General features: G+C 33.5%; 3 protein-coding genes and 1 long non-coding RNA gene across 4 annotated transcripts; 2 read left to right on the forward strand and 2 right to left on the reverse strand.

The window, feature by feature from the left end:
- Nucleotides 1–795: 795 nt before the first annotated feature.
- LOC8288487 (gibberellin receptor GID1C) lies at nt 796–3,642 on the forward strand. The gene is made up of 2 exons (XM_002512264.4): nt 796–1,185; nt 1,990–3,642. Exons 1-2 carry the CDS (start codon nt 1,147–1,149, stop codon nt 2,983–2,985), a joined length of 1,035 nt encoding a protein of 344 aa, XP_002512310.1. The 5' UTR covers nt 796–1,146; the 3' UTR covers nt 2,986–3,642.
- A 2,961-nt stretch (nt 3,643–6,603) lies between these two features.
- LOC8288488 (myosin-7) lies at nt 6,604–8,864 on the reverse strand. The gene has a single exon (XM_002512265.4). It carries the CDS (start codon nt 8,686–8,688, stop codon nt 6,820–6,822), a length of 1,869 nt encoding a protein of 622 aa, XP_002512311.2. The 5' UTR covers nt 8,689–8,864; the 3' UTR covers nt 6,604–6,819.
- Nucleotides 8,865–9,015: 151 nt separating this feature from the next.
- Nucleotides 9,016–11,008, forward strand: LOC112533762. The gene is made up of 2 exons (XR_003078125.2): nt 9,016–10,066; nt 10,147–11,008. It is a non-coding gene; the product is annotated as an uncharacterized LOC112533762 (long non-coding RNA).
- Nucleotides 11,009–12,973: 1,965 nt separating this feature from the next.
- On the reverse strand, nt 12,974–14,824 carry LOC8288491 (histidine-containing phosphotransfer protein 1). Its single transcript, XM_025156204.2, has 7 exons — nt 14,467–14,824; nt 14,252–14,350; nt 13,978–14,108; nt 13,826–13,894; nt 13,499–13,570; nt 13,333–13,405; nt 12,974–13,252 (listed from the first exon to the last, which is right to left on the reverse strand). The coding sequence occupies exons 2-7, from the start codon at nt 14,312–14,314 to the stop codon at nt 13,202–13,204; spliced, it is 459 nt and encodes a 152-aa protein (XP_025011972.2). The 5' UTR covers nt 14,315–14,350; nt 14,467–14,824; the 3' UTR covers nt 12,974–13,201.
- Nucleotides 14,825–19,969: the final 5,145 nt, after the last annotated feature.

Consider the following 19,969-nt stretch of genomic DNA (forward strand, 5'->3'; position numbering starts at 1 on the left):
TTAACAAGTTAAAATTTGATGAAACACAGTATGAACCTACTCGATCCATAGATCGAACATATATAGGTCTTTGGAAGAAATCAGAAAAAATAAAATATTTATGTTTTTTATTTTTTATCAAAGTTTATGATGTAAATTTTTTATTTTTTAATATACACTATTAGTTGTTTTTTTAGTTATTTTGATAAAATAATAAAATTAAAAATTAAAAAATAATCCAAAAATAATTAAAAAAATTTACATAATAAAAACAATATATTTTTTGATTTTAGAGTATTTTTAAACAAATTTCTAAAAATTAAAGTTCAAAATGCATGTAGCTAATATTTTACATGTATCTTAAGAAACAGGTAAACTTGATTAGAAAACTATAAATTTAATATTAAAATTTAAAAGTGAAAACAAACGACTCCCCTTATTCTAGATCTATATGTATCCGTCCACACCCTCTGCAAAAAGCGTCAGACGGACACCGTTTGTCTTAACGTGCCTTGGCGCCGTCCGCACGTACGGAAGCTTTTGTTTCTTTCTTTTTCCTTTTTAATCTTTTCATATTTACTATTTATTACGTCAAAACTATAAAAGAAATTAGAAGAAAAAAGAATATTTCAGAAACTAATAATTTTATATCATCGGGCCCCACTTCACAGTTATCTTTCGGCCGATCACTTTGTCGTTCTCTCGTCTCATATCAAATCTTCAGCGTATTTTAGTATTTTCTGCTCTTGCATTTGATATCTTGCGCATTGTTTTCTTATCGTACGCCCTCTCCCACCATTTCTACCTTATTTGTCTCTCTCTCTCTCTCTCTCTATATTTCACACGCATAGTTTTATTGCAGCGAGATTTACCATTTATGGTTATATCGTTTCATCGATCTTTCTGTTCAAAGAAACTTGGAAGAGAAATAAAAAAAAAAAAGATTTGTAAAATTTAATGTCACCCATTCCATTTTGAGGGTTTCTAATCTACGATGATGCATCAAAGCAGTGATCTTTATACTAAAAAACACAAATAGATCACTTGGTTTTGTGTTTGTTTTCAATATGTGAACTGGGTTCGGTCTCTAAAAAGATTTATTTTGAGTTTTCTTTTTGGCGAGTTATTGTGGTTGTTTTTCTTGAATCTTTTGAAGGGCATAATTTCATGGCTGGAAGTAATGAAGTTAACCTCAATGAAAGCAAGGTACTTTTCTTTTTATTCTTCTTCTCTACTTAATTCTTTCTCTTTTTGTATGTAATCAACTCGTGTAGAGATCAAAGATGGAGTCTTTTTGATGGGTATGTGTTAGTTTTTAAGAAGATGCTAAAAACTACAAAATCAGCTGGTTTTAGTCTGTGGATTTGGTGCCAACTGTGGTGTATTGATTGGTTTTGTGTTGTGAGTTTATTGTGAAAAGAATGTGAGTTTGGGTTATTGTTATGGTTTTTCATCACGAATGTGTTTATGCTAATTAATCCCTTTTTCCTCTTTCCGGGTTACTTGAGAGTTGGAGTTTTTATTTTTGGCTCCATCAAGATGTTCAAGCTTGTCGGTCAGTTTTTGGGTTTTACTTCTTTTGGAGTGGTTCTATTTTTTGAGTTTTTCGATTGTAATAAAAGATCTTGTTGTAGGATTTGATGACAGGGTTCTTATTGGCTATTTAATTTCTTTTTCCGAAGTTTTGATTTGGTTGTCAAAAGGTTGAATTTGCTGTATTTGTCTTTTGCTGTAGGATTAATTTGACTCGTATAATATGATTTGATTATGACTAATTATATTGCTTGTTGGGGTATTGTTGTTGACTTTGTGCTACCTTGTAGAATATCTATTAATTCAGTTTTGGGGTTCCCAGCCTTTGTATGTTCGTCTTGTTATTAAGTCTGTATATAATGCATTTAATCAACTGTAATGCAAAGAGGTTTGTTCTGAGAAATTAGTGTTTATTGTTCATGCCATTCTGTTACACGCTGTGTTAATTTGAGAAGTGATTGTTTCTTTTATGCATAGATGGTGGTTCCACTAAACACTTGGGTCCTCATTTCCAATTTCAAGCTGGCTTACAACCTTCTTCGTCGCCCTGATGGCACTTTCAATCGCCACTTGGCAGAGTTCCTTGACCGGAAAGTTCCACCTAATGCAAATCCAGTTGATGGGGTTTTCTCGTTTGATGTTGTCATTGACCGAGGGACTAGCCTCCTTAGCCGGATATATAGACCAGCTGAAGGGGAGCAATTGCAACCAAATATTGCTGAACTTGAGAAGCCTGTGACCTCTGATGTTGTCCCTGTCATTCTCTTCTTCCATGGTGGAAGTTTTGCACACTCCTCTGCAAACAGTGCTATATATGACACACTATGTCGCCGACTGGTGGGCATTTGCAGGGCTGTGGTGGTTTCTGTGAATTATAGACGTGCGCCTGAAAATCGATACCCATGTGCTTATGATGATGGATGGACAGCTCTTAAGTGGGTTAATTCAAGAACATGGCTCGAGAGTAAGAAAGATGCCAAAGTTCATATGTACTTGGCAGGGGATAGCTCTGGTGGTAACATTGTACACCATGTTGCTTTAAGAGCACTGGAGTCAGGAATTGAAGTATTGGGGAACATACTGCTTAACCCAATGTTTGGTGGACAAGAAAGAACAGAATCAGAGAAGCGATTAGATGGGAAATATTTTGTCACAGTTCAAGACCGGGACTGGTATTGGAGAGCTTTCCTCCCTGAGGAAGCAGATAGGGATCATCCGGCATGTAATCCATTTGGTCCAAAAGGAAGAAGTCTTGAAGGAATGAAGTTCCCAAAGAGCCTTGTTGTGGTGGCTGGTTTGGATCTTATTCAGGACTGGCAATTGGCTTATGTTGAAGGGCTCAAAAAGGCTGGCCAAGTTGTGAAACTTCTATATCTTGAGCAAGCAACAATTGGCTTCTACTTGTTGCCTAATAACAATCACTTTCACACGGTCATGGATGAGATAAGTGAATTTGTGTGTCCTAACTGTTAGTAAATTTTACCGACTGGCAGATATACATGACAGAAGCTTGACATTCTGCTTGATGGTAATTAAGGGTGGTTTGCTGTTTATATGATTGTGTAGTATTACTACTTACTGTTTCATTGATCATATGTTGTTGGGTTCTGCTACTCTGGAGGGCCTTCACAGCTAGGCTCTGTTATTGGGTGCAGAAGGTGGTTCAGCATCTAGCTGGCTTGAGAGTTGGTATGTGTTCTCTTATACATCCGAAGTCTGGGCTTGAATGACGTAGTTTGATGAAGCTTTTAAGGCAGCAGGGAGCTGTTTAACTAAGCTTAGCAGACCCACCAAATTTATGGCTACCCATTCTGACTTCCAGTTTCATCAGAGAGGAAGACTGGAGCGCAGGGTTGCATCCGGTGGCCGATTAATTGGGTCGGTGCCTTGCTAATGTTATATAGCTAATTTTAGAACATGGATGGGAGAAACATCCATGGTATTGTGATCCTTAAGTTTATACATATGCTTTTAGTATGTATAAAGGTGTTTGCTTATATTGTCATTCAATTTTGTCTTCCCCATATTGTTATGTTTTTCTCTTTGATTTCTTCTTAGTTTGACTCTCTATCAGCAACTGTAAATACTATATCATAACTATATATGTTTTAAGTTCTTTTGTTGTTCTGATATGATATGTTACTCTAACAAAGTTTTTAGTGCTTGGAAATTGGAACTGTCATTGGTGCATTCTTTCATTTTGCTCTTATTGATATTCTGAAGCTTTGAATTTTGACAAAAGCTTTTGGCCTGACAATTTCATTTTCTTGAGTGGCCATGTATCAGACAGAAGATAGGCTCTTTTATTATTCAACTTTCAGAAACTCCCATTGTTTCTGGTTTAAGTTTTGAAAGGAGTTACGGACTTGGAGTCCCCTATATTGCTTAAGCTTTGGAAATCTTGTTCAATTACAAGAAGAAGCTACTTGAAGTTTGGTAAGGCCCAAAGCTTCCTGTCTTGCATTTCTTGGAATCAGTTGGGCAATTCTGTTCACTAGCGGAATCTGGGACATGATTTATTTCTCTAAGCCACCAGTTGGTATCTTAAGATACTAACTTCCATTACGAGTCTGGATAAGGCGAGTATGATTGTAGCTAAAGGCTGCTGACTAATTGGAAATGTCTCACATCAAGTCTTATTCTTTGGCAGGTTACTGTAAATTGTTTTCATTGATTTAAGGCTCTAATCCAAGAATTAGTACAAATCATGGATTGCTCAAAGTTACAAGATAGTGACCAAAAGGAGGCAGCAATACCTGCAGTCTTTTCGTCCACTAAATTCTGTTATCCTTAATAAACTCGAATCAGGCCCCTTTACAAAAGGATTCAAATGATTGGAGGCAAATTCAAGTACTCCATTTCTGTTCCTGATGAAGATTGATTTGATTTTTATTTATTTATTTTTCTTTCCTGGGCAAGAGTTGCAGAAAATACAAAAATTGGCAGGTTTTTGAAAAATGAAAGCCACATTTAATGGTGGTTGGAATATGTATGTGGGCAAGAACAAAGTATGGGGCCACATTGAACACCAGATACAATCATTTTAAGCTGTTGGGATTTGCCATCAAAGTGATAAAGAGGAATATTTGCATAATTGCATATAACAGCTAAGCTCTTGATGAAGACATTAACTCTTATTTAATTGACTTTTGTCACCTAAAGTAGAATTAAATTTGTTAGCTTGTGTATAACAATGCAAAAAGAGAAAAAAGATAATAAAAAAAAAAGGTTAAGCAAGATGGGGTTTTCAAGGTGTACAAAATTAGTATTTGTTTTGTATTAAGAGTTAGAAATGTGTGTTTAATCTGTTAATTAATTAATTAATGCAAGGACAATTTTCATTTTTCAAACAGAATTTAAGTACCCACATCTCTGTAGATGAGCTGCAACTAGAATAAGAACACTTGCTTGGAAACTTTAACTACTACTACTACTACTAAAGTGCCTCCTATGGCACAGTTTCTTTCTTTTTTTGTTTTTGTTTTTTTGTTTTTTTTTTTGAGAAGTTTCATGAAGATTAGGCAAAATCACAATTTAGCCCCTCAACTATGCAGTCCTTTTCTATAAGAAGTTTTATTATCAAGTTCAGGCATTTCAAGTTCATTTTTGTATATTTAGGCCAAAAGGAATATTAAAATATTTATCACAAAAAATGTAGAGTTGATGGGTTTAAGTATGCTTTTCAATTAACAGTGATTTCTAACATTTAATAAAATCATGAAATTAACTAATTCAGTAGACATAATTAATATTTATGTTATCTAATAGTTAATATTGCTTATTGAGTTTGGTATGGTCCAGTTGATTTCAGAATAATTTATCATTTTTTTTATATATAATATTTTTCAAAAAACTAAAAACTATAAATTCATGTCATGATGTTATTGATTGCGAATAATGGAATGTTAACGATTGGGGGTTAGTTAGACGCTTTTAAAAGGTGTAGAGTTTAATTGACCATTTTAAAAAGGTTTAGGAGTAATTGAGATAAAAGAAAACTACAAGTATTTCATTGGCTATTCTCAAATAGTTGGAGGATTTTCTTTTTTCTTTTTGTTGGAAAAACTCTCGCCTTAAAATTCTTTTATAAAATACTATGGACTTGATAGATCGAGTAGTGAGCATGTGCAAGAAGGAAATCCTGCCTCTTTAGCCAGATTCCCAGTTGAAGCAAAAATTATATATAATGATGAGAGATTATGATTCATATACAAGTCCATCTTCCTTTAATTATTATTTATTTTTTTTATAAATTAAATGAGAAAGCAATGGCACTGCTCCAGTCCCAATGGGCTGCTGACGTTCCCTCTCTAATCATGCGAAACTACTGTGCCTGATATGACGGATGATGCCCCATCCCGAATTCTTTGAATCATATTTTTTTTACCTACAAAGTTATAATTATTGGTGGAGCCAAAGAAATATTGGCATCAGAACCACATAAGAGATGCGAACATTATCTTCACAATAAGGAAAATAACTATCTGAAAGAACCTAACAAGACAAAAAGAAATGGAAAATATAATAACAAGTTCGCTGAATTCACTTGGTGTTGCCAAGCAACATGGTCAACAAATGCCTGCATAATCATTGAGGCCAATGGCCATAACTTTCCTCTTGAATCCACGGAGATGAGAATATTGGCATCCAAGATAATAACAGTTCCTCTTTTAACTGTTGCCATGGATAATCTCTTCCCAACCTGACCTGACTCTGGACTGCACAGAAGAGTTATCTTCTAGCTTACAGATGTCAGATACAACTAGGAAGGGCTACAACAACCCTGGAGAAACACTATAGGGCAACAGCATATGCAGATGTCCAAATAATTTTGGCAGAAAATGAATAACAGTCTCATATGCATCCACAAACACCATCAGGATAGATGTTCATCGTACCAACGATCCAAGTCTATGTGATTGCAAGGTTTAATTAAGATGGCTGGAGCCTCAATGTTTTCACCTTCACTGATTCAGTTTGTTATTACTACTGATTCTAGAATTCCCTTACGCATTCAAAGAATCTGTGTGTAAAATCGCAACAGGAGGGAATAAACAAAGGAAGAATCAAGCAAAGCACATGACTACAATATAGAATAATAGATTCTTATCATAGACAAAAAGCAGTTAAAAGCTTCATCAGAGGTGACAACTTCAATTGGAAAACATTATTATTTTAAGCTGAAGTTACGAGAGTGCCAAAATGAGGACGTTTTGACCTCAGTTAGAACTTGATAAGTATTACTTAACCTAATAGCGAAAAGCAAGCTGCCCTTAAATAAAAGGTCGACGTATAATACCAAGGCAGTCAGCGCATTCTAGCAGCATAGGCAAGAGAGGCTGCAGCCAAAAATGTTGTTGCCGAAGACACTACAGCCCAAATGCCCTTCTTCTTCTGTGCCTCCGCCTCAGAGTTCTGAAGGAACTCTACTTGCTGTTTCATCTCTTCTACGACTGTCTCCCTGTTTCTGAATGCGTTTTTGATAATTTCCAGCTCAGCTACAAATGGTTCAATTTCACCATCAAGTTTCTTTTCTGTAATGGAAGCCTTTTCCTTTCCATCATTAGATGGACAGACGAATGCCACAGTTTTCTTCAACATGGCAAGTGCTCTATCAGAGTTGATGCCAACTGACTCCAGTTTTGTTCTCAAAGCATCAATTTCTCGTTCTGCATCCAGAAAATTCTTTTGCATCATGTCTTTTTCTTTCATAAGTGAACTAACTTGGCCCTCCATTTCTTTCTTTAACTCCAGCAGATTCTCGTACTCGGTCTTCATCTTTGCAAATTCTTTTACAGTCTCTTCTATCATCTTCTCCATTTCCAGAACTTTAGACGTCAAGTTAAAGCCATTCTTTTTCTCCTCATCCAAATTCCTCAGGGCATTGTCCCTCTCAAGTCTCGCTTGCTCATATTCATCTCGATAATGGTTAACTTCTGTTACCAATTGCTTGTTCTTGTCTTCTTGATTTTTTATGGAGTCCTGCGTTACAAACACAGCATCTCTTAATCCGCACAACTCCTTATGCAACTGCACAATTTCGCTCTCTTTGCTAACTTTTACATCCTCAATCTCTTTCTTCTGTCTCAACAATTTCTCAATCAAACCATCCTTGTCCATCATTGCAATATTCAAATTCTTCACAAGTTTCTCACTAGAATCTGTTTCCTCCATCAACATCTCAATAGTTCTTTCCATCTCTTTCTTCTCTTCTGCCAAAGCATCAATCTCCATTGCCATTACATTCACCTTTTCTATCGCCTCACCATAACTCTTCTCCAACTCCAAGACTGTTCCACGCAAAACATCCTCCTCCTTCCGCAAACGCGATACAATCTCATTCAAATTAGAAACATCTTTCTCCAACTCACTAATTCTGACCCTTTGTCCACCTTTCTCCCTTTCAATTTCATTATTCTTCCCTACAATCTCCGCCATATCTCTATTCAAATCCTCCAACTCTTTAACTTTCTCTCCCAATTTTATCTCAGCCAAATCTCTCAACTTTTTAGCCTCCTCAATCTGTTTCTCTATTTCCTGATTTTGCTTAATTAACTGACTACAATGTACCTTCACTTTCATAATTTCCTCCTCAGCATTTTTCTCCTTATCCTCCATGTCAGTCACTTTCTTTTTCAACGCATTTGCTTCATTCTTCCAATTATCAAGATTAATACTAAGTACATCCCTCTCTCTGCAAGCCAAGCTTAATTTCTCTCTCTCACTCTCAACATCAACAATCAACTGATTCACTTCATTCTTCAAGAGCCCAATTTCATTCTCTCTCTCTTCCTTCTCTTTCACCAACTTCTCAACAACAAAACCCATGTCATCCACCTGGGTCTCAATAAAAACACGAAACAAACCCTTCTCTATCTCCAGACTCACTCTCTCCTCACTTACTACACTCAGCTCATTTTCCAAATCCATCTTTTCCTTACCAATCAAACCCAACTGACTCTCTAACACTTTCTTAGCTTCCGTCAAAGACTCGACTTGCTGTCTACGTTCAATAGTCTCTTTTAGAAGCATTGCATTTAGAGATTTCAAATTTTGAAGCTTGTCTTCAGGGTCTTCCATAGACGAATTTTGTGGGTGGGCCAAGTTTGGATTTTGATCTTGTGGGTTTTGTTGTTTAGGATGCTGAGATTGATGGGTAAGCTTCTTTTTGGCCATACTTGTGGTGGTGGTGGTGGTGGTGCTGAATTAAAAAGACTTTTAGGGTTAGGGTTTTTGGTAGGGTTTCTATGGTAGAGAAATGAGATTGGAAAATAAATATGAGGCAGACGCACAGTGGGAGAAAAGTGGGGGGAGACAGAGAGGTTCTGTGAGAGTTTAAATTTTGGGCCCAAAGTTTTAAGGCTTTTTGGTAAACTGAATGGTTTCAATTTAAAGAAGCAAAATCGGATGGGATTCTGTTATAGTGACAGAACAGAAGTATAGGTATGTTGAGCAATTACATTATAATTTTTAAAACTCAAATCAAACATATTTACAATTGAATCTATCACTTTCTGATTACAGAGGCTCAATTTTAACCACTAACATAAAGTGTTCTGAGCTCTACAGGCACATTGCTTATTGTTTGTTGCTGTTTTCATATAAAACATTTGCTCGATAAATTATTAAAACATTTTTCGACTCAAACAAAATAAACTTTTCTTCTGTAGTGTATATGTATCTAAAATTAATTTTATAGCATGTCGAATAATACTTTTATAAATGTCAAAATATTATTTTAAAAATTTTAAAATATTTACATATTTAAAATTCAATTTCGAAACTTTACTATTTCATCTATATGCTCTTAAATATAATTTTTTTTTTTTTAACACTTAATTGCACTTGACATTAAAACTACCACGTAGTTTTTAAGATTTTGGTTTCAGCATACTAATCGATACATTAAAGGAAGGGAGAAGAACGTAATCCAAGAATGACAAGGCACCAATTTATACCATATTTACTCTAACATGGAATCGATAATATGATAAAGAAAATATCTGCTAGACATGTTAATTTGCTAAATCCTATGGTACCTCTTTAGCACAATCAAGTGAATGATCATCTTAATCATTTTGCGTACTGCAGGAGCAAACTGGAAGATTTGATTTCAGTACACATTTTTGTTACTACCAGGAAGTTTTTCCGTAGACCGAATTTCCTAGTGAATTCAGATGGAAAAGCTGTTGTTTTTGACATGGATATGAGTGCTGGAGATTTTCTAGCCTTCTTTATCTCCAAAAACTGCCTAAGCAATTGGTCAACGTCAAGGTAATGCATGGAACTTGAAGAAAACAGGTTAAATTAAATGACTGATACACCAGCGAATACTTATTAGCTCAACTGGCTGGGCGGCCTCTGCAACAGTTGATGTTGTATATGATGTACTGCATATGAATGGCCGCGATTGGATACCTGTTGGTCTTGGAGATGCATTTGCTGTTAGCTGAGCACATGCCAAGACCATCATATTCCTCATGGCAGTTGTGGTTTCTTGGATTCAGATACACTGTATGGGCTTGCTCGTGAATATGCCTCGTAGTCCTAGAAGGTAATTCTTTATCTACAGTCTTATGCCATTAATCATTTTGTCCTCTAATGATCTATTTCCGAGTTAATGTTTATTTTCAGATACCCAGCTGAGAGTTCTATAAAATTTGGAGCTCCGCGAGACACTGGTAACCCTGAACTTAGGCTACCCTGCACAGGATGTTGGAAATATCTTGTAGAATCACTGGTTGTAGGATCATAATTAAGCTACTGTATTGACAAATGGACCATACAAAGTCGGCGCAGATCACTCCGTCAGAGAATACGATGATTCAGGAGAGAAGGGAATTGAATTCGGTTAATGAGGCTGAGTTTAGTTCGCTGCATGGCTCATAGCATTACAGCCCCACAACCCTTTGAATGGGGAAAACTCATTGAGATAATGTCTGATGCAGGAAATTTACATTGTACGAGGAACGCAGGCAGCGCCAACGAGAAAAGGGAATCTTTTTACTGTTCCTTCAAATGAATAAGCTAAATTCAACATCAACATGTATCTTGACCCTTTAGCTGCAAAGGCAGTTTCAGAGGCTGAATTGAACATTACACTCGCTCTGTTGAACAAGAAAAGGAAAGTTAGTTCTTTCCTTCAAACGCTTAACAATTGGCATTCATGAAGCTGCATTTATCCAGAATCTAATTTCCAGGAGAAATTCTTGGTGCAATAATCCTATGTTGAAGCATTGAGATTTTCTTATGGTACCTGGAGCTAATGAGGACAGCCATACTTTCAAGATTGTAATTTTTTTTTTTTTAAATGTTTTGCTTCTGAAACTATGTAAATGTGTGCAAGTCCTTAAAATCTGGAATATTGTCTACCTAAAATATGATGCTTTTGATTTACATTTTATTGCAGTAGGTATTGACTTGTCTTTAGCTTTTGTATTTGCTGCTATATTAATTAAGCAGCCTCTATTTTGAAATATTAGTGAGAAGAAGTGAACTCTGTCCATTATTTTATGTTCCTTTTTCTTTTCCTCATATCTCATTGTTCATATCTCTTGTGATTCTTTGTAGACGTACATTTAACTTCAAGCGTCTTAGATTCCTGGCAGAAGGAGATGTCTCGAAAACAGGACAGATAATTATCAATGAAGGAAAAGAAAAACCAGTAGAAGTCTTGGAAAAAGTTAATCCTGATAAATTTTAGACAGGCAATATGCTGTTATATATAGATAGGAGGCTTCCAGGAGCAGAAAAGAATACGGAGTACATCCCCTAATGGCTAATGCAACCAACCATCATCTGAGCTGAGCAAGTGTTAAAAGCTGAACATATTCAAACACTTGCACAGAAAATCGACAAACAGATTGTTCCAAGTTGTCAAAGTACGTATGATAAGTAAAACTGATGTTTCTTTTTCTTTTTTTGGTTCTTGGGAATTTTTCTTTTGAGAAAAATATGAGGCTGTCAGCAGTTGAGCTCCTGACCTCTTTCTTACACGTAGCCCATTCTGTGACAACCAAGACACTACACATCAGTCTATTTCTGCATGCAATAATATATTGTAAATCCTGGAATCTGCCTACCTGGAAAATCACACACACTATATATATATATGCCAAATATCTTTAGGAATTTTTTAATTAAATCAGAGGTGTTCTTGGTCAAAGTTCACTTCTTTTTCTCACCAAATTATTCTGAATTTCCCCTACAACTTCGCCTTACCGTTGCTATCCGTCTTTGAGAATGAACTTGCGAAAAAGAAACAAAGTAAAATGATTAAAACTGATATATGTATTACGCCATTAGAGTTTGGCCTTGATTGCAGATATCCACAGACAAGGAGACATCCCGCCCCATATGAAAGCAGTTGACCTTATAAAAATAATAAAATCCATTCATTGAATGTAATAGAGATTATGGAAATGTAATAATAATTATCGCACAGCTTAAACAAATGGTTTCTGCAACGTGGGGATTACTTATTTGGGATACCCATTGGACCTCTTTTAAAGAAATGTTTAGTGTGTGTGATAAGTATCTTGTTGATAAGGGCTAATGGTCGGTGGCTCCATTTTTATTTGCCCAATGTATATGTTCCTTCTTGATACCTCCCTACCTACTTTCGCAAGCATCCAAAGTACTTATTCGTTGCACCGGGTAATTTATTAATTAATTAGTTCTGTAAATATACTTTAATTGGAATAAAATTTTATTTTATTTTTATATATATACATATATAGAGTTAATTTAGAGTCCGTCGGTTAAAATTTTGAATAGATTTTTACGGATGACAAGACACTCTCTCAAGAATTTAAAAGTAATTGTATATTTTCAAATTTGAAATTCTAATTAAACTAGAAAAGATCTTTACTATTTTATTTATATATTTTTAAATTATTTTTATATTTTCTTAATTCGGACGGAAAATTATATCAATTTATATATGTCTATTTATAATAATTTCAAAAATTTTACATTTTAAAAATTGATCAAGAGTGGAATTCTTTCTCTTCTACCCTCTCTTTTTTCTTTTTTGTTACACAGAAAATTCAACACTTTCATCTAATATTTGCAAAAAAAATAAGTTCAAAGTGATTCTTTCTTTCGTAGTCATTTGGGAACCACCACAAACTTTAGCTCCAATGCTTATAAATTCATTATCATGTGTAATGATTATGAGTATATGAAATTATTTATTCTGAACTAATCAGATAGAAAACACTGAGCCTAGAGTCTAAACACAATTTGCTTAAGTTCCAACTAAAACATACTCATTTGCTAAAAAGTAGAAAATAAAGTAAATTCTTTGTGTTCAAGTTAGCAATTTAAGCCCTATTGTGCCTTCTTGCAAGTATACAGGAAAACCCAAAATAAAAGTTCAGGACTTTGATACCATTGATATGCAATGCAAGCATGGCTTTACCAAGACAAGGGAAAAAAAAAAAGAAATGGAGAAAACTAATAAAGAAAAGAGCAAAATGCAACAGAAAGGTTTATTCACATATTTCATCATTGCTCATACATTGGGTATGCTACAAAACTTAAGCTAACACAAGTTCAGAAAGAACCTTTCATAGCTCAAGTACTCAAATGAAAATGGAAAAGGAGCAATGAAGAATGCAAAGGAAATCTCCTCTACATATCCAAAATCTCATCCTTCTTAATTGCTTTCAGATGCTTTTGCACTTCATCACATAGGCAAAGGAATTGATCCTCCAGCTGCAAGGACCTGCCGCTCCAGCTACAGTTATATATATAAGCAGAAATTAGATCAGGTTGTTAGGAAACAATTCTAGTTATAAAGAAAGCATCATCTTCTACCTTGAATAGAGTCTCGAGCTTGGTTTTTATCAGGGAATACTCATGTTTCACTTGTTGCAGACATTTTAGGCACCTGGAGCCAGCCGGTTTGCATGAGAACATGTAGCCATTCATAGATAAATGTTAAAAGTAACTTGTCATATATATCAATTGTGAAGAATGTTACCCTTCGGCATTCCGCTCGTCGCAGCAGTTGCGGAAGGTAATGCAAAACTTTTGAACTCTTTGAGCTCCTATGCTGTTATATGAAGACATCTTTTTTATTAGAGAAACAAAAAAGTGATACAATAATAATAAAGACAACAGATTTTTCTCTATATAAACTTGTGAGAAAAATAATACTTATTATAAAAATCTGACAACGTTTAAAGATCAATTAACCCTGAAAAATATTTACTGAAATAGCAGTCTTGTTTCAGTATTAAAAAGAACTGAATGAAATCCAGAGAAATGATGCCGTTTTGTAAATATCTGAGAAAACCAAGTTTAGTACCTAGAGCTGCTGCCTTTCAACTGGTGAACATGAGCATCAATTCTTTTGAAATCTACACTTTTCTGGTCTCTGCATAGTATATAAAGATGTAAAATGTTTTATTTTCAAGAAAATATGAGGAGAAACTATATGGTGCTGATTAAATTTCTTACAGAGCTTTGGCCAGTTCATTAAGAAGCCTTTCAGAGTCTTCAAAGAAAAGAGACACAACTTCAACAACAAAATCTGGGTTGCTTTCATCTTGAAGTTGCTGAAGTTGATTAAACTGATCATCCAAGAATCCCTTAATTCTCACACGAAAAGAATACACAACATCAATAAAACCAGAGAAATATACATACAAGAAGAGATAAAGATTACAAAAAAAGAAAAAAAGAAAACTTCTACTTTCTCTTGAAGATATGAAGAATCGCAGATATTACTGACCTCATGAAATAGTGAAGCTGTGTAGTCAACTAACTGTCTTTGCAACTGAACAACAGCATCCATTAGAGCTATCTGCTTGAGTTTCTCTAGTTATTTTACCTGCAGATCTTGTGCAATAATAATAACAATAATCACACTCCTTTGAAAAGTGTAAGAACCAAGAAAAAGGATTTTTGATAGACTTTTTTATGGTCTTTGCAGCCAAAGATTCTTGCCTTTAAAGAGTAGACTAGATAAAAATAGAGAATGTGAAATCACCCTTTTCCCTCTTTGCTCTTTACTAATTTTCCCTCTTCAGTTTTCTTGTATGCTTTCTCTCTCAACACAAAATTATTTAAGAGCAAGTTGAAACTCTATACAAACAAATTTTAAACCATCACAAGATCCAAAACTTGGTTCCAAGTACCATTTACCTTCCTCATTTTTCTTTCTGTAATTATTGCATTCTCTCTCTCTCTCTCTCTTAATATATTTATTCTTTTACTTGTTTTGGTTTGTTTTTCCACTTTTAAGGTCCAGAGACAAGAATATGGAAATTCCAAGCTATGATCCTATCTCTTTTTTAAGTAATTTCTCTACTAATATACCTTTTTGAGTGATAAACATGATAGAAACTAATTTAAGTAGATTCGTCAAATTTTTTATTTTAGAAAATGTTTTTACTAACTACACCATTAAAGGTTAATTATCAAACTTATACAGCTTTGTAGCTAAGATTTAAATTTCATATACGTTTCATTGCAGCTAAGAAGTCTCAAAAAAGTGAACAAAATCTATTTATTAAATGCCATTTGTTAAATTCATAGTTGGAGTGAACAAAATCTATTAAATGCTATTTGTTTTTTCATTGAAATAGAAGATAGTTTATTTAGATAGTTGCATAATAAAAACAATCATACCTTTCAGGAATACAAGTAAATTCCAAGAGAAGGGGGAGCTAACCAAATAGAAAGTGATTTCGGATCAGGTTACGTATGCATCTATCTATATCTCTCCACATTTTTCTTTAGGGTAAATTCTTGTCTCTTCTAAAATTATATATGATGTGTTGGCAGCTTTGACATAAAAGCCAATGGTATATAGAATGACTCATTATATGAGATAATAATGTATTGAGTCATGGAATATTTATTTTCAGGATCTATTTTCTTGTTTATGTAGTTAATGGGTAGGGAAAAAAAAAAAAAGTAAATTTCTATCTAGGTCTCTTTTGAATCCTACGTGGACTGTAACGATATGATATATAAGGCGAGCTATTAATTTAAATATTAAATATATAATTGTATTAAAATTTTTAAAATTTATCATCGATGAGGGTATTGTTAGATACACTTAATAAATTAAAAAAAATATATTTTCAATCTCTAATTCTAATACAACAAATAAAATATAATAATAATTAGAATAAATATTTAATTAGCAATTACAAATCTATTAGTGGAATAAGTGAGTTATTTACTCTAAGGTTAAAAATATCCATATCACTTTCTTCAAATATGTAATTGTGGGATTACAGAATGGGATCGGACTTGTGTTTCAAAGATCATATCTCTATTTCCATCTTACCTACTCTCTCCTCTTTTGGCTTCAATGTGTGGGTTGTTGTCGTTGTTTGATTGGATACTATAATATTCGATACATCGATTTAACTCGAAAGGGACAATGTTGCAAAGAATATGTTCATTAAATCCTATGAGTTTTGGCCTTATTCTAACAGTAAGGTGTAGGGTTGGTTTTCAGTTTTATCTTTCTTTAGGATTATCATGTGATCTTACCAATTTATCATCTTTGTCTTGGATGTACAATTTTTACATGGATAATTCTTTTGGATGCTATGTGTCAAATTCTGAGAGCATCAAGTAGGGGACATGCATGTTTTCTTCTTTTTTATTTTATTTGTTTTTGGATTGTTTTTATACTTGAAAAAGAATCATAAAGCAGCAAAATACACAAGGGAGTAGCAACCCCATAATAGAGATATAGATAGACCTGTATAAAGTGGGTGAATCAACCCAATCAGCCACATTGTTCCTTGATGTTCTTTAAGAAAAAAAAGAAAAAAGCAGAGTGACAAATGTTTTTAATTTGTAGGAGGCAGGCAGCTACCTGGATCCCATGGAATGCTTCCTGGTTTGAGAAGTGAGACAGCATTATAAGCATCCAGAAATTCTTGCATATAGCATTAGCTGCTCTGTTCTAACCATGCATACATGTCACAGATAGCACTATGGTTGTCACATGTTCAATGCCATTCAACTGAAATATAATTTGGTCATGGAATTGTGGAACTTCAGTCCACTCCAATCTTATCCACTCTTTAAAAGAGATCTCCTTTTTTTTTTTTTTTTTTTTTTGTGACTATCATTTCAAGTTTCCAGCATTTGATATAGTCTTCAAATTCCATGAATCAATTATAGGAAAAAGAAAAGTATTGTGACATGCCACACAATTTTTCTTTGAAGATTAATTTCTTTTCTAGAGCTGGATAATTATCTTACAAAGCTGATAAAATATAGATTATCAGGCGAATTAATATTTACTCCTTCAATTTCTCTTTGGTCTTTGAGATTTTAGCCTGTTATCTATAGCTCAATTATTACTTCGGAGGTACAAATGCAAAATGAAATTTTATTTTAAAAAAGACCTAATGATATTAAAAATTTTAATATTTATTTTTTTTATAAATTTAGTTTATTTTTAAAGATTTATTTAAATAATTTAATCTGGCTAATTAATTATAATTGTAATCAAATCAAAATCTCAGTCAAAAATAGAAATTATCCTCTTAACTCTACATACTTCGTTTGTCTCTTTAAAAAAAAAATATAAATCTATTTTAACCAAAATTTTAATTTAGCTATAATTATAATTAATTAACCAAATCGAACCATTTAAATAAAAATTAAAAAATAAACCAAATTCATAATTGAACATAAAAATTTAAATTTTTAATATCATCGGGCTTTAAACAATTATTAGGGATGTATAGTAATAATAATAATAAAGTCCAAAAAAGATTTGCAAATGGTATAATGAAGGTACCAACCTGGAATAGATATAAAAATAAAAATAAATATAAAAAGGAAAGAAAAAGAAAAAAAAGATGAAAATTAAGTGGTGAAATTATTGGTGGGGTTGTGGCGTGAATTACAAGTCTTTTTCCCTTGAAAATGATATTTGGGTTTCGCGTGAATCGAAAACTTCGGCCAACTATGAGTTAACCATCTACCCTACATGCATTCATGAGACTCCTTTGTTGGGCTGATCTTCATTTTCATTTTCATTTAATTTCCCTATGCATCCCTTCCAAATTAATCCCTTTTTCTTCTTTCTTTACTATATATAAACCCTTTGGTTTTATAATTAAGACACCATCATGACTTTTAGATATTACTATTGCTAGTTCTCATACATCATTATATTCTATACACATCTGATCTAAGAGTTTTTTTTTTTTGTATTTTTTCTTTTTATATTTTAATATTATGAGAATTGAATTCATTATTATCTTTAAGAATTTTGGCTATTGAATTTCAAATAATATCTTATCACTCTAAATGGTTTCTAGTTTTTTTAAATCATTCAAAACTCATCAAAATTTGACTAAAATTTTTTAAAAAATCGAAATTGTAAAGTTATTTTGTCTCTTTGATATTTTTCTCAAAATTCTATAAAAATTGACATGATTAATTTTGGATAAAAACTAAGTTGATAAGAAGTTGAATGGTGATGAAATCGCAAATAATTGACACGAAATGAATGAATCACACCCACCGAATTAACAATGTTAATAAATTTAGATATAAATTGTTAACGATTTAATTTTTTTTAAAAAATAATAGACACTTTTGTATTAAGAGATTAATTCACAGGTCAAATTTTATATTTTTCAATTTTATGTATTACTAAACTAAAGTTGAACAATATTATATGTATGGATGGCCGTAGGGCAAGATTGATTCCTTCATGACATTATGTAGTTGCTTACCTTTCTATTTTTTGGATGTTTTGGGAATAAAATTGTGAAGGTCAGGAAGAATTCAGCAATGCACATAAAAGAGTTGGAAGTATAATGTCGTTTCATTTGATAATTATCTTTTAGACAAAACAATTAGTTATAGAATAGATATTTTTGTCGTTGAAATTTCAAATTGGGAAAGATACAGTCATTTTTACTTTGATTGTTTCATTATTACATTGATTGTCATTGGATTTGAGGTTGAACCGCTCCTCATATTGTTGTTTGGTCGTTAAATTTAAATTATTTTATAATTTAATATTTAAAAAATAACTTTTAGAAGCTATCGAACTTTTAGTCCACATTATTAAAGATAGCTTTTAATCCACATTATTAAATATAAAAATAACAATAATAATAGTTAATCGAAATAGAATATAAGTAATAAAGATTTTAATAGTTTAACATATATTTTTATAACTAATTATCACTATATCTATTTTTCATAAAAAAACAAACATAAAAAAGAATAGTGAAACCATTTACTATATTTTGTATGTTCTCGTAAAGTATTGAAGTGAGTGTTTTAAGAGTGTTACGTTGGAAGGACCACTCTAATGTATACCTCTAAGCTTGATATGATCGGCATCCAAGTGGGGGCCAAATAATTTGATAGCAGATTTCCTGCCATGAATGTAGCTACCATTGCAGGCCACAAGATTACAAAAATGTGGGATGTCTGGGTATCCAAAGTCGAGCCTTGAATGAATGTTTCTATCTCAGTACCCACACAACACCTTCCACTATCATCAATTTTGTTCTTGTCTTATTTTTGACTCTTACCTCTTTTCTCTTTCACCCTTAACCCAACACATATTCAGTCCCATCTCGTAGACTGATTTAGTGAGTTTTCCCTTCTTTCTCTTTCTCTCTTTTGTTCCTTTCTTTGTTTTGTTTTGAGAGAGAGAGGTATCAATGAGGATATATATGCATTTCTGTTGTGTTCGGAGCCATCCTTGTCACAGTCGTTATTATTGGTTTAGAAAAGTTAAAACTGCGAAACCACATTTCATTCCATTATTGAAGAAGATAAAATATAAAACTTCTCCAGAAATAAATACTTTTATGTTAAAGATGCTGCTGACTCCCGTTACCGTTCAAAATCCAGACGCTCATCTCCAGTAAGTATGACCCTGCAGCTTTGGTTAAATCCTTGAATCCTTTTCCTAACTAGGTACAACTGACGGTAAAAAGAAAAAGGGTCTCATAATACAGTTAAAAATCCTTTTGCCCAGATGGATAAATGTTCCATCTGCATGCTACTGCTCAGTCCTGATGGCCCCTCCTCAAGAATTATTCACCGCATAGGACAGTTTTCCAGGATACTGCTGGCCACAGACGTCTTGACCGCATGCCATCAACTCATACAATATTGCAACACTATTGCACCTCACGTGCATTTTTCAAGTGCCATGCTCTGACATAACTTGGCAGAAAGAAACCACATGCTTCTCAACCCCTAAAGAATGCCACACAAGACACACAATTTTCCTGTCACAGAGCGTCACTTCTCTGGATGAGATAACATTTCAGTTCAATTAAAACAAACATTCAAACAAAGCTTGGAAACAGAAACAAAAACTTCACTTCCAACCCACAGGAGAATATGAACACTCTGAAGACAGGTGTTAAAGAAGTATCATGTTATCGTGACAGGTACCTGGACAGACAAAGAAAAGATATGTGTAGGAACAGTAGCA

This window comes from Ricinus communis, chromosome 10 (genome assembly GCF_019578655.1).
Source record: "Ricinus communis isolate WT05 ecotype wild-type chromosome 10, ASM1957865v1, whole genome shotgun sequence".
NCBI classification, from domain to species: Eukaryota; Viridiplantae; Streptophyta; class Magnoliopsida; order Malpighiales; family Euphorbiaceae; genus Ricinus; species Ricinus communis.

What these genes read in the sequence shown, in the direction of transcription:
- LOC8288491 (XM_025156204.2), bottom strand. Translation starts at nt 14,314, where the DNA reads ATGGATGCTGTTGTTCAGTTGCAAAGACAGTTAGTTGACTACACAGCT. An exon ending in AATGAACTGGCCAAAGCTCT is followed by an intron (nt 13,895 to 13,977) that starts GTAAGAAATTTA and finishes TATACTATGCAG; the next exon opens with AGACCAGAAAAGTGTAGATT. An exon ending in GACGAGCGGAATGCCGAAGG is followed by an intron (nt 13,406 to 13,498) that starts GTAACATTCTTC and finishes GGCTGGCTCCAG; the next exon opens with GTGCCTAAAATGTCTGCAAC.
- LOC8288487 (XM_002512264.4), top strand. Translation starts at nt 1,147, where the DNA reads ATGGCTGGAAGTAATGAAGTTAACCTCAATGAAAGCAAG. An exon ending in TTAACCTCAATGAAAGCAAG is followed by an intron (nt 1,186 to 1,989) that starts GTACTTTTCTTT and finishes TTTTATGCATAG; the next exon opens with ATGGTGGTTCCACTAAACAC.
- LOC8288488 (XM_002512265.4), bottom strand. Translation starts at nt 8,688, where the DNA reads ATGGCCAAAAAGAAGCTTACCCATCAATCTCAGCATCCTAAACAACAA.